Source organism: Aspergillus pseudotamarii, assembly GCF_009193445.1.
Source record: "Aspergillus pseudotamarii strain CBS 117625 unplaced genomic scaffold BDV38scaffold_22, whole genome shotgun sequence".
NCBI lineage: Eukaryota > Fungi > Ascomycota > Eurotiomycetes > Eurotiales > Aspergillaceae > Aspergillus > Aspergillus pseudotamarii.
Window position 1 is genome coordinate 55,053 of NW_022475036.1, and position 12,968 is coordinate 68,020.

Below are 12,968 nucleotides of genomic sequence, written 5' to 3' on the forward strand. Positions count from 1 at the left end.
AAGTAGAGAATATATATCCAATCTAGTATACGGAGGCCTGAAACTGGGTGTTAAAAGTAGATAATGTACCCAAATCAGTACCGGATACGGTCATCACATACCTGGGGAAGAAGAATAAGATTACAATGCAGAAGACATTCTGATCGAGTATATGAGGAAGGAGTACCTTGATTTCATTTGTTCTGGCCCTTGGGTGGATGTCCCAAAGCCCTTATCAGACCCCGAGCGCCACTTGATACCATTTTTTGTTCCCCGCACTTCGAATTTATTCAGGAAGGTGTTTCCGGACATCGCGAATCGGTGAGATATAGACAGATACCATTCTGTATAGACCACAGGTGCTAGTCAATGTCATCATATTCACAACTTAAACATTATGACTAACTTCAAGGACCTCAAGAAGAAAACGTTCAACCGTCGCACGCAGTCTCTTGGTGCGTGTAAGACGTGCAGGAGGCGGCATGTAAAATGCGACCAAACACGTCCAGTATGCAAGGCTTGCAGGTTGGCCGATGTGACCTGCGATGGCTTCGGCTTAGAGATACAATGGATCGGCTGTTCATCAACAGATCCCGATGGTCTCCTAGAAGCCAGCTTGGGCCCTAATGTACGCCGCCATTTGTACACGGGTTAGTACTGTTCGCTCCTCCAACACTTGCGAGCAAGACAGTTCACTGAGAAGAGTGAAAAAGAAAACCAAAGAGAGAAAATGAGCTCAGAACTGGTGAGCGGGCTTGCCTCCCAGTCCATCGATCACAACCTCGCTGAGATCGACACTCAGTCAAGAGATCTTGAGGAACAGCCTGACGGTGAAATATCTATCGGACCGTTTGCGGTATTGAACCTAGTTGGCGGCTCAGAGGCATTCACTGGTAATAAAGACCTAGAGACTCGACTCCCTATCGAATCAACTTTAGAGGGAGACCCACGCGTAACGGATAGTGCACCATTCGCTGAGCTGTCGGTCGGAGAGGACGTGCTCGGAAGCCTAGACAACTACTTGCAATGGGAGGACATATTCAATCTGGACCCTGCTGCTGAACGATGGATGCTAACACCCCCTCCTTCGGGCTATGGCGTCAGTTCAACAGATTTGATGTCGCCAACTAGACCACAGATACCGTTGAATGGCATTCAGGACCCATCCCCTCGGCATGAATTACCGACGCTCCGATGTACGATGGGGAGCCCTGATATTCTATCCGAGGCAAGATTATTGTTGGGCCACTTTCATGAGCATGTTGTGGCCCAAATCGTCTGGGTGCCAATGACACAGAAGTCGATTTGGAACATTTTGAATATCCCATCTGCAATGATAACCCTTGACCAGCTTACCTACATGAAGCAGTTTGCCATAAAGCATGCCAATCTTGCAAATCTCTACGCGATTCTTGCCTGTGCCTCTTATCATCTAGGGATGAATCCACATTACGCTCCAGGCAAGCAGGGTGAATACTGGGAGCACTTGACCATCGTCGCCTATAGTGAGGCGCAAGCTCATATGAACAAGTCACTTGAGTTGGAGTTGCAGGGGCCTCAGAAAGCCAAGTATAAGGAGCAGTTGATGGCTATCTTGGGCCTTGCAACATATTCTGTAAGCATTCTTTCTCTGCTATCTCGCTCATGCCACACCGCTCATTACCGGGTCTAGATATTGTCTCAAAATCATAAGGATACCCGGTGCCATCTCATTAACATGGAATATTTAATCCGATTACGAGGTTTAATCAAACCAAAGCTATCACGCCGAGCCCGGCTCCTTCATCATCAGTATACCTGGATCCGAATACTGACCGAAAGCACACTGGTCATCCACAATCAAATCCCACATTCGGCTCCGTGCAAGGCACTGTGGTCCTGTCGTCTGGACCTAGAGGAGATGAACAGACTAGCGCAGCGTCACGCCACCATTCCTCCCTACGACGGCAGCCGAGGCCTGGATGATTTCCTGCGCGTAGTTCCTACTGATGGTGACAACGATCTAAATATTGACGATCCAAAAGACTCCCAAACTATTCTCGGCGATATCCATCTCGTGGACTCACGAAACGTCCCCGAAGAACTACATACAGCCGTCAACGGCATCTCAGAGACATGGTTGGGTCTTCTCTCGCAGACAGCTCGCCTCGCAAATGTCATGGACCAGGTAAATTTGGGAACCTGCACCATGAGCGCAGAAAAGCACCTGGCTCTCCACCGACGATCTCACTACCTCGAGAACATGATCTGCTCTTTCACCTCCCGGAAGCCGGCCCCCCGGTCGCTTGGAGAGCCCAAAGCCCACATGTGGCAGGCTCTCAACTCCGCCCTGGCTATATATTTCTACCGGCGGGTCAGACAGCTAAACCCATGTATTCTGCAGGGCTATGTGTCTCACATAATTGAAGAGCTGCATAAATGGGACGCCGCCCTTGCTCAACACGAATTGGTGGGGCCTGGAACTGCATGGCCAGCGTTCATGGCTGGCTGTGAAGCCATCGGTCGCGCAGAGCGGGAAGCTATTGTCCAGTGGCTGGAAAAGGCCAGGGAGCGGAGTGGATTTATCTCATACATCACTGCTCGGCAGATTATGGAGGAGGTTTGGAAGCGAAGGGAACAGGGACCGAGATGTACACGGCCAGCACTGCCTGGTGGGCCTATGTCCTTTAGTTGGATGGATTATTCTCGACAGAATTTGCAGTGGTTGCTTCTCTTTTAATACATTCTTGAATTATCATAGCGAGCATTAATATTCATTTACAGCATGATTGGCAGGAATAGGGTCCAAACTAAATGCCACAAATAGGAAACTAATACCTCTATTTTGTTGATCGTTCCCGGTGTATTCACTATTCACTTATCATCTAGCCACTCTGGTTCAGTTCATTTAGAGAAGTGCGATAGTATTAATCAATGCTGACAATATCTAGTTAAGGTCTTATGACCATACCTTCGTTCTACATTTGACCTAGTTAATCTTTACCTGCGCATTCAATAGCAGTTTGTGCAATTCCACCCGATGTTCCTCCTTGAGAAGAGCAAACGGCTTTCGTAGCCCCCCAGTCTTCAATCCTCTAAGCTCGACTCCAGTCTTCACCGCGGCGGAATAGCTCTGAGATTCAAGGAATTTGGTAATCGGCCAGATACTAGCCCAGATCTCCCGTCCCCGTCGAAGGTCATTCTTCACTGCCAAAGCATTCCACAGCTCCACCGCCAGCTCCGGGATGAAGTTAGCGGCTCCCCAGATAACTGCCTCATTACCCGCCGCGATACCATAGAAAGTCAAAGTATCCCAACCATTCATGGCCTTGATCTGGTTTCCGTAATGGAAGACAAGCTCAGTGAAGTCCGGAGCATTGCCGGATGTATCCTTGAACCACTTCACGCCAACGTTGCTCAGGCCAGCAATTTGCTCTGGGCTGAGAGTCAAGCCACTGGCGGCAGGAATGTTATAGTAGAGGATGGGAAGCTTAGAGGCCTGATGGATCTCGCTTAGGAGTTCCTGGAGCTGCTCGTAGTTGACCGGGTCGTAGAATGGGGGAACTACCATGACGGCGTCGGCTCCGGCTTGGGCAGCGTGCACTGCCAGCTCGATGGCTTCGGAGGACTTGGTGCTCCCTACACCGGCAATAATGGGACCACGCCCCGCGGTATACTTGACTGTGAGCTCGACCAGCTGTTTGCGCTCTTCCGTTGTGAGCGTGGTGAACTCGCCGGTGCTGCCCCCCGGAACGAGACCGTGAATGCCGGCATCGAATTGGCGATCAATGTGTGCCTTTAGGCGAGCTGCATCGATGCTGCTGCCATCGTCGGTGAAAGGCGTAATCAACGCTGTGAGAATGCCAGTTAACTGGACAGGAGTTGTTCGGGTCATCTTGAATGGATAGGGTTTGTGAATGGAACAGAATCCGAATAGTACTAGTACTAGTAGTGGTGGTAATAGTAGTAGTTGTTGTTAGCGAACTTGGACACAGGGTATAGACTCTTTTATATCTTGTTGCGATGTCATCTTCGACCCACTTACTTTGCAACATATACACAATTATGTCGCAAAGATCTGGAAGTCATGATACTTCTCGACAATTTCCCCGCAACCCAAAGCCCTGCTCCGCCGAAGCGGGAAGGCAAGCAACGTCCGTGCGGAATGTGGATCCGTACTGGACTTTCAAACAGGAAGGCAACCGGGTGTCTGGAACAACATGTGGTTCTATGAAATTATACACACTTACCTTTGGCTTTAAATTAGGCACACCATATCGGGGCTTACCTACGTAAGAGGATGATCACGCGGAAAGAGAAGGGGATTCCGAGGACATGGTCCGACGACGATAGTATATAGAGCGTATGTCGGAGGACAATTTTATCTCAGTCAAGTAAATCAATTTGAGATAACGTTACGAGTATCCTTCCACCATGGCTGATCTTTTCGTGAATCTGACCACTCCAAACGGTCATAGCTATATCCAACCCAGAGGGCTCTTTATCAACAACGAGTTTGTCAGGGGATCAGGAGAGACTATCTCGACACTAGACCCTGCGTGAGTGCTTCCATGACATGGGTCAGTTGAGATAGCTATATCTAATTATCCTTGTTCATTTAGAACCGAGTTAGAAATCACATCCGTGCATGCGGCCACCGTGGATGATGTTGATCGTGCCGTTCGCGCAGCGAAGGCAGCTTTAAAGGCACCATCGTGGAAGAAACTTCCCGCAACCGAACGGGGAAGGCTACTCGTCCGTCTTTCAGAGCTGATTGAAGAGAAGAAAGAACTATTTGCTAGCATTGATGCATGGGACAATGGTATGCACCTACACACTCTCTATGCATACCAGGGTGGAACACTTCTAACACATACTGTCATGTAGGCAAAACATATCAACTCGCCATGGAGGATGATCTGCCCGACTCCATTGGTACATTCCGGTACTACGGCGGCTGGGCCGATAAGAACTTCGGGCAGACCATCGAAACCACGCCTGAGAAGTTTGCATACACTCTGCGTCAACCCGTCGGCGTGGTTGGCCAGATCATCCCCTGGAACTTCCCTCTGGCAATGGCTGCATGGAAACTCGGGCCTGCCTTGGCTTGTGGTAATACTGTCGTGCTCAAGGCAGCGGAACAAACACCACTGAGTGTTCTCCTCCTCGCCACTCTTATTCGGGACGCAGGATTCCCTCCAGGAGTGGTCAATATCATCAACGGATATGGTCGTGAGGCCGGCGCCTCTCTCGTTCAACATCCCCTGGTTGATAAAATTGCCTTCACGGGATCTACAACTACCGGTGGCCAGATTATGAAGTCAGCTAGTGGCTCCCTGAAAGAAATCACGCTGGAAACTGGTGGAAAGTCCCCATTGCTTATTTTCGAGGATGCCGACCTCGATCAGGCGGTCAAATGGTCTCATGCCGGTATAATGTCGAACCAGGGACAGATCTGCACAGCCACCTCCCGGATCTTCGTGCAGCGCAGTATCTACGACCGGTTCCTTTCCCTCTTCAAAGAGCGTGTTCGGACAGCATCCGTCATTGGGGATCAATGGTCCGCGACTACATTCCAGGGTCCCCAAGTAACTCGCGCCCAGTATGATCGAGTGTTGCATTATATCAATTTGGGCAAGCAGGAAGGAGCCACAGTCGAGACGGGAGGTGAGGCATTCGCGTCTCCGGATGGTAAGGGGTTCTTCGTCCAGCCAACCACTTTCACCAATGTCACGCCCTCGATGCAGATTTATAGGGATGAGATCTTTGGTCCTGTTGCTGTGGTTGTTCCCTTCGAGACGGAAGAGGATGCTATCGAGTATGCAAACGATACTCTGTATGGTCTGGGGGCAGCGGTCTTTACAATGAACCTGCGCCGTGGTCATCGTGTCGCTGCAGAAATTGAAGCTGGCACTGTCTGGCTGAATAGTAGTCAGGACAGCGACCATAGGGTTCCTTTTGGGGGCTACAAGGCTAGCGGAGTGGGCCGGGAGCTCGGCCAGGCGGGTTTGGAGGCGTACACTCAGATCAAAGCGGTTCATGTAAATATGGGTAATGATCTCTGATGTGGATATTTGATGATGGTGTATAGCTTAGAATTACCGTGAATTTAATTGGAACCATTTTGAGTCATAGCAGAACGGCTCCAGGTCATATTGGATTACATGGATTAGGATTAATGCCAAGGATATATTTATAAGACCCTTATATTTCCATGTCAGTTTGGAATACAAAATCTGTGTTATAGTATCCAAACATATTCGAATGCTAGATAGTGTAAAGTAGGTCTACAGATGGATCAAGAGCTTCAAATGTGAGATTCGTCTACATCGTGCCACATAGGCATGAATGCCCCTTCAGAGTAATGGAGCACGGAAACAAAGCACAATTCATAGAATAAAAACTAAATCTTCTTACATTGCACAACGTATGATATAATTTAATGTGTATTTGGGTCGCGTCGTAACAATGGGAACGAAACAAAGTGCGAAATCCTGGTTTTGATTCACTCAAGCACCTCTCCCTTAGACTCTGCAACCACCAAGTCAAATTCGGGCTGGAACTCCAGATAAAAATTGTTCTATGCACTTCATTAGCCAGAGATTGTCGCTGATGATCATCTGAGGTCCTACCGGGGTTTGAACGGAGTCAGCCGTGAATTGAGCGACATCATGGGGAATGATCTTCTTGGGAATTCCATTGGCAGCGGCAGCCTCTGCTAGCAACTGAGAGTGACAGGCCTTTTCCAAGCTGTAGAAAAGGAATCCTGCCTCATCAACCGTAGAGCCAAGCGTAATCAGACTATTTCACTGGTCGTCAGCTCCACTCCTATAATGATAGGTCAGAACATGTGTAATCTCACCCGTGGTTCTGCAGGATTGCAGCCATACTTGTCTTTCCAAGGGCGTTCGCGATAGCCCTCCCTTCGTCTTCGGCAAGGGCAATTCCCCCATGGTCCTCATACACACTGAGCTTACCATAGAAGTTGCACGCATCTACAGCAGTCGATATTTAGCCAGGGCTATTGGCAAACAAATATGCCTGGGGATAGAATACAAACCTTGTGTGAGCATCTCAATCGGCTTACCGAAGCTACTCCACGTCTTTCCGTAAATACTGTGAGTGTGGGCCACAGCCATAACCTCCGGTCGCGCACGGTGGACTTCAGAATGGATCATAAAGCCCGCCTCGTTGATCATAGCCTGGTTACCACCTTCCACCACGTATCCACGACTGTCAACCAGGACCAGATCAGATGCTTTGATCAGGCTGAAATGCGTCGCGAATGGGTTCATCCAAAAGTGGTCCGATACGATGGGGTCTGTGGTCATTTAGTCCACATTGATTCTCCTTGATTACAGCATAACTGTGTCGTACCTCGTACAGAGATATGCCCGGACACCCCTTCTCCCCATCCTTGCTTTCCAAAAAAGCGAAACACCGCCGCCATGTGTTGACGGATCCATTGCCGCTTTGCATGCAAATCGGTGAAGGTAGGGATACCTCGGAGCTTCAGCACACCTTGCCGGTCACCTCGAGCAAGTGCCTGGAAGGCACGGTCGCTCTCTGCGCTAGGTGTATCAATTTGCTCGGCGCGAAGCACCGTTGGCTGTGTGTCAATGGCGGTTGCTGTTGTTGTAGACATTCTTGTAAAGTAACTTTAGTGGTATGAAAGTGGATGATGTGCGTGAGAGTACGTCGTCCGGGATGCATGCTGTATTTCAACACTACCTTATTATGTGATTGACGCTATGGTGTCTACATCTCTTTGTCCTCCGCATCCAAGCGGTGGTGGGAGCGATGTTCATAGAAGGCGCACTTCAAACGGTTGGCAAGTCCGATTGATTACTTGCCTTCGTCGGAGTTGCTTGCCTTCTTTATCGGCTGAGTGGGGTCTGCCCTAATATCATTTAAGAGTCACCCCGCAATTTATGCCAAGAGTTTGATCCAACATTCTATTTTTCTCATCCTTCATTGGCAAACCTAACCAGTCTCAGCCCTGACCTTGTTGGTAATTTGTCCTGTTGATATCGACAATATATTGTGATGGTTCTACGCGAGCTGCACCTTCGCCAGATTATTGAAGCTTGCTGGTAGAGTAGAAAGGAGTCGGCACGCTTCGTGATCTTACTATTTCCTCTAAACAATTCCCGACACTAGATCTCGGTTCACTAACATACATAACTACTCATGAACGGGTAATTTATTAATTAGCGGAATGGGACGGGCGGTCATGACCAAGGAGTGGCAAATGCTCTCCACTGACATGTAAATGTGTGTGGACCAGTACAAGTTAGGGAATATGTAACGGTTGATTTGATATTAAGATGACGCCATGGATAGACAATCTACGTCTAATTACAGAATTCTGGGATATTCCTACGGTGGAAACTCCTTCACGTCTGGCTCTTCTAGCTCCCGGGCTGGGACCGGCACCACGTGCGGTTTGTAGTAACAAGTGACATATGGATGGGACTTGTAACTGAAGGTGATGAAGTGGTGAATTCCCGTGGGGTTGTTTGTATCCAGGCTTGCAAGCGATCATGTTAGTAAACCAAGCTAATATAGGAATATTCATCGTAGGTTGGGGCAAACATACAACAACGACTCAAAGATGTGTCGGTAGTCCTGTACATCCATGGATTCATGGTGCGAAAAGAACTCCTGAAGTCCTTGAACAATGCTATCCTGGTCTTTATTGTTGATCGCTACCGGAATATATACTTTTGGCTCCGGGACATGGTTGTTGGGCCTCAATTCATAATTAACCAGCCAACCCTGGTACAGGTCGTCGGTCACAGGAAGGTCTTCGGTTTCGGGGAAGTCTGGCGGCAGATTGAGCACCGCATACCAAAGCTTGCGTAGCTCTTTCACACCAGTTTGGATATTGGGGTTATTGAGGCGACCACCCAGAGTAAACGCGTCCCGCATCTTAATGTATGCTGTCTGTGGCCCATGCAGATAGACTTTAAGGCGGGCGTCTTTTGAGTTAGTGGTGTCGAAACTGAGGAAACAGCCCTTTGTTTGAAACTCCCTGGCTCGGTCCGACTGGCAGTAGTCGCCTATGACTTGGAGGGCAGGGTGGTATGCACCAAAAAGGTCACCATTGTTGCGAATGGAGTCGAAAAGCAGCTGGTCATGAGGGATCCCTGTCTCAAGGCTTTTCCAAAGGGCGTTAAATACGGGCTTCACCCGAACGCCACTGTCCAACAGATCGCACCCATTGACGCTCTGTATGGCCATACGACGAAAATTAGGAGGCTCTCGTGCGAGGACTATGTCCGTTGCAGAATCGGGGATGTACATCTGTTGGACAAAGTAGTCGAACCAGTCCATACTGAAGTCGGGGAGCATGGAAGCCAGGGAATTGGTCAATTCGAGGGCAACATTCTGACAGAAAGGGTCCTTCGGCGTGCCGCTCCACTGGCTGATAGGAACGTGATCCATGCGCACTGCTTTCTTCGACCCGTCAAAGTTGAGACTGACTTCGGCAGGCGTTGTGTCCGGTGAGTAGGCTGTCTTCCATGCAAAGCCGTTTTCGATGGAAGGATATGGGCCGAGGTAAGGCAGAATATGGTAATAGATGAATGATAGGTGCTGATATTGGAGGGACACTGGGTAATCGCAGAGCGCCAACAGCTTCTCCAGGAGAGGCCCAAGGGTGGCCCACCAAAGCCTTTCATGGTTGTTCTTGAATCCTATTCCCCGGGCAAGGGCTTGGTGGGGTGAGCATGTGTCTGACTTCTGAGTGGACATTTTGCTTGCTCTTCTGATATCCAGTTGAAGCTACACTGGGGGATTTGAAATTAGGAATCGGTGAACCAAAATAAATAAGATGTTTACGATGAGCTCAATGGCATCTAGAGAATAGGTTTTATGATCAAGACCTGTCAGTAGGCTTCGGAATACCCGGATCATGCTCCTCAGGTCATAGGATAGCCGACTCCGAGCGGGGTGATTGACAAATCCAATGCATTATAGTAGGATATGCAGCCAACAATGAAATACAGGATTCAGAGTGATAAAAGAAAGTATTCAGTAGTCTGGTCCGCTGGCATCACAAGTGGCCGCAGTCGTGTGATGCTCTGCCCAATGATACACCAACTCCTACATCTCGGTTGGCCATAACACTGCATATAACTGCAGTACATATGAGATGATGTCGTTGCACTCGCTCGCCACCGCGTCACTGAAAACCTGCAATTCCAGTATCGGACAATAGTGTCACCTTACTATACCATGAGAGGTGTCTCTACATACAGTCTAAAGCCTTGGGTCCAAAATGATTCCGTAGGTCATAAGAGACTGTTGAATACAGTAACCATATGGGTGGGATGTATCTATAGCAACATGATGTATATCGAAGAGCTTTATGACGGGTATTACTGACAACTGAGATTATATCCCACTTAGTTACCGATTTGCTGCCATGTCCTCCCAGGAAATATTCCATCTCTCGAGACTTCGAACGATATGCGTCTTCAGTCGTGAGCGTTGTATCTGAGATACTTGTATCGATAATATAGCGACTGAGGCAAGTGACATATGATGGATATAATAGATTCTTTTATGAATTCAGTTACTAACTCATAATAGAATCCGGTTAAGGAAGGAGCATACACCAACTTTCATTTTGACAAACCTCTGAACACCATTAGAATAACTAGTTAGAGTGGGAAGTAGAGCCCGACCGCCGTTTCAACTGCACCATTCCTTTCATGTCCGGGAATAAAATCTTCTTGAAGGTCCAATTTGGCGGACGTTCACCATCGTCTTTTGGTCTGATGTCATACTTCACAAGAATATGCGCTAGCAGGAGACGGATCTCGTCTGCTGCCATGAACCGGCCGGGGCTGACAAGCAAAACTCAGATCAGCATCGTTCCTGCAATCCCAGGGGGCATTTTCGACTCACCATATATGTCTCCCATCTCCGAATTGGAGGTACTTGGGATTGGCAGCAATGAATTTGTAATCATGTGGTCGTCCTGTAACCCTTCCCAGCCTGTAGAATCGGTAACCGTCAAATTGCCGGGCATCCGGGTAATGCTTCTCATCGAAGAGGACGGGTGCATTTGGTGTGAAGACAAACGTTCCTTCAGGGATGCGGAGACCGTTGCTGAAAGTGAAGTCTTTTGTAGCTCGTCGCGCAAGAGAACCTGGGAGCTGCACTCAGAAACTGGTCGCTGGGTATTACATACAATGATTTACCAACCTGCATCAAGGGGATTAAAACGTTGGCATTCCTTGACAAAGCTGTCCAGTTTCTCCATAGATTCAAGTCCTTCTTTAGTCCACTGATAACCATTTCTATTCAAGACGGCCTCCACTTCCTCACGTAGTGGCTGCACGTATTCAGGCCGGATGGCCAGGTCCATCAGGCAATGGACCAATACCTAGTCATTGCGGTAAGCTGGTCAGCCTTGATCACGTTGGGCTTTTATATGGACCTCACCTGCGTAGTCGTATGGATGGCACCGAACACGGCCGATACCACGGACCGAGCAATGTCTCGGTCGGTGTATGTCCCAGGGTTGGTACGAGTCCAGAATGAAATCCAATCCGTAATATCCTAAGTCACAACATCAGCAGTCGCATGTCGACGCATTGAAGAGACTAGTACCTGTGGCTCGTTCCGGGGGTTTACTTCCCTCTTTTTCAATTCATCCATCACAACCGTATCAAGCCGCGCTGATATCTTCGGCGCGCTGGAAAACCTCGCAACTAAGCTATGAATGCATTAGTTTCGAAGGGAAGTCGAGAGGTAACCTTTCTCCTACGGTTTCAAAACCTCCGGAAACATAGCAATAAAGAACCCACTAGTTGGCACCGCATTGCCGTACTCCGCGAATAGATCAATGAGCTCCCTATCTCGAGATAAGGGGTACCCTACCAGGGACTTGGCTGTTAGATGGGCCACAATCCTGGTTCCAGTAGCGAAACAGCAAAGGTCGTTCCAGTTCTCATCATCAAACAAGGTCTCTGCATCAAAGGCGTGCTGTAGCTCTTTCACGAACTCCTCAAAGTATGGATCGCTTTTGGTTGCAGCCCGAGTGCGCTGCCAGGTCAGGGCCTTTGCCAGAATCGGGACAGGGACTTTATGCACACCCTCTGCCGCACCCGGAACCGTATACTTCGCTTCGAATAACTACATAGATTAAGGTAAGCATGTAAGCTTTCGGGCCTTGGTTCTGTTGAGTAAAGACTTGCCTCGGCTGTGACGGCATTCGCCGAGAAGCGTTCGTCGGTGAAATTACGATACTCGCGCACCATTTCATCATTGCAGATAAACACCTCCCATCGAGTTGGAGTTGATACTTGAAAGGCGTAGTCACCATGCTGTATAGAATGCGTCATATATTAGTCTCCAGGAGGTATTTTGGGGCTACACACCTTCTGGTAGCCTTCATCGATTAGTGATCGTGCTCGCGCTGTCCACCGGAATGCCGCAATCCAAGATCCAATAAGTCCATGCCCTCCAACTACGGGGACGTTGACCTTTCTACCTTAGCTAGACTGTCTTTGTTGAATTGAATGCTAGGCCACGTACCCATGATCTATAGTATCTGTACCATCTGGTCGCCAGCTGCTGGATAAGGATAGCACACAAAACATAGCCCCAACCAGGAGCGGTAAATGGGTAGGTTAACTGATACTGTACCATACCCTTGAAATAGACCAACGTTATCCCTAATAGTTGAGACATTGACGATAGGATAATTAGTTTCTGGAGCAACTGGACAAAGGAGGGAAATCCCAATCGAACGCGACTCAGTAGGCCAGGCCACTCATGTGATAACTATGATAACCTAAAGACGCCAATGGCTTAGGTCACGTAGGTAGATTGACGCGTCGATGATTGAGATCCCCACGGAATCAATACGGGGGGCTTTATCAGACTGGTATTGAGAACCAGCCTAAGTAATCAGCATTTCAGCGACAGAGATGGCAGCTGATAGTGCAGAATCGTCTTCATCCCTGTCCTTAAGATCGATGCGGGGTTAAGATGGG

General features: G+C 48.7%; 6 protein-coding genes across 6 annotated transcripts; 2 read left to right on the forward strand and 4 right to left on the reverse strand.

Moving 5' to 3' along the window:
- Positions 1-376: 376 nt before the first annotated feature.
- On the forward strand, positions 377-2,698 carry BDV38DRAFT_292364 (Zn(II)2Cys6 transcription factor; the record flags this gene model as incomplete). Its single annotated transcript, XM_032061998.1, has 3 exons — positions 377-629; positions 693-1,594; positions 1,652-2,698. 3 exons carry the CDS (start codon positions 377-379, stop codon positions 2,696-2,698), a joined length of 2,202 nt encoding a protein of 733 aa, XP_031914242.1.
- Positions 2,699-2,947: 249 nt separating this feature from the next.
- BDV38DRAFT_282186 (dihydrodipicolinate synthase family protein) lies at positions 2,948-3,853 on the reverse strand (the record flags this gene model as incomplete). The annotated part of the gene is made up of 1 exon (XM_032059736.1): positions 2,948-3,853. The coding sequence occupies one exon, from the start codon at positions 3,851-3,853 to the stop codon at positions 2,948-2,950; it is 906 nt and encodes a 301-aa protein (XP_031914243.1).
- Positions 3,854-4,392: 539 nt separating this feature from the next.
- On the forward strand, positions 4,393-6,023 carry BDV38DRAFT_282187 (aldehyde dehydrogenase domain-containing protein; the record flags this gene model as incomplete). The annotated part of the gene is made up of 3 exons (XM_032059737.1): positions 4,393-4,517; positions 4,581-4,780; positions 4,846-6,023. The coding sequence occupies 3 exons, from the start codon at positions 4,393-4,395 to the stop codon at positions 6,021-6,023; spliced, it is 1,503 nt and encodes a 500-aa protein (XP_031914244.1).
- Positions 6,024-6,463: 440 nt separating this feature from the next.
- BDV38DRAFT_282188 (class II aldolase/adducin domain protein) lies at positions 6,464-7,603 on the reverse strand (the record flags this gene model as incomplete). Its single annotated transcript, XM_032059738.1, has 5 exons — positions 6,464-6,538; positions 6,591-6,759; positions 6,821-6,953; positions 7,019-7,279; positions 7,336-7,603. 5 exons carry the CDS (start codon positions 7,601-7,603, stop codon positions 6,464-6,466), a joined length of 906 nt encoding a protein of 301 aa, XP_031914245.1.
- A 929-nt stretch (positions 7,604-8,532) lies between these two features.
- Positions 8,533-9,714, reverse strand: BDV38DRAFT_292368 (aromatic prenyltransferase; the record flags this gene model as incomplete). The annotated part of the gene is made up of 1 exon (XM_032061999.1): positions 8,533-9,714. One exon carries the CDS (start codon positions 9,712-9,714, stop codon positions 8,533-8,535), a length of 1,182 nt encoding a protein of 393 aa, XP_031914246.1.
- A 907-nt stretch (positions 9,715-10,621) lies between these two features.
- BDV38DRAFT_282190 (cytochrome P450) lies at positions 10,622-12,663 on the reverse strand (the record flags this gene model as incomplete). The annotated part of the gene is made up of 9 exons (XM_032059739.1): positions 10,622-10,811; positions 10,873-11,116; positions 11,173-11,353; positions 11,413-11,529; positions 11,581-11,686; positions 11,738-12,105; positions 12,180-12,296; positions 12,351-12,455; positions 12,508-12,663. The coding sequence occupies 9 exons, from the start codon at positions 12,661-12,663 to the stop codon at positions 10,622-10,624; spliced, it is 1,584 nt and encodes a 527-aa protein (XP_031914247.1).
- Positions 12,664-12,968: the final 305 nt, after the last annotated feature.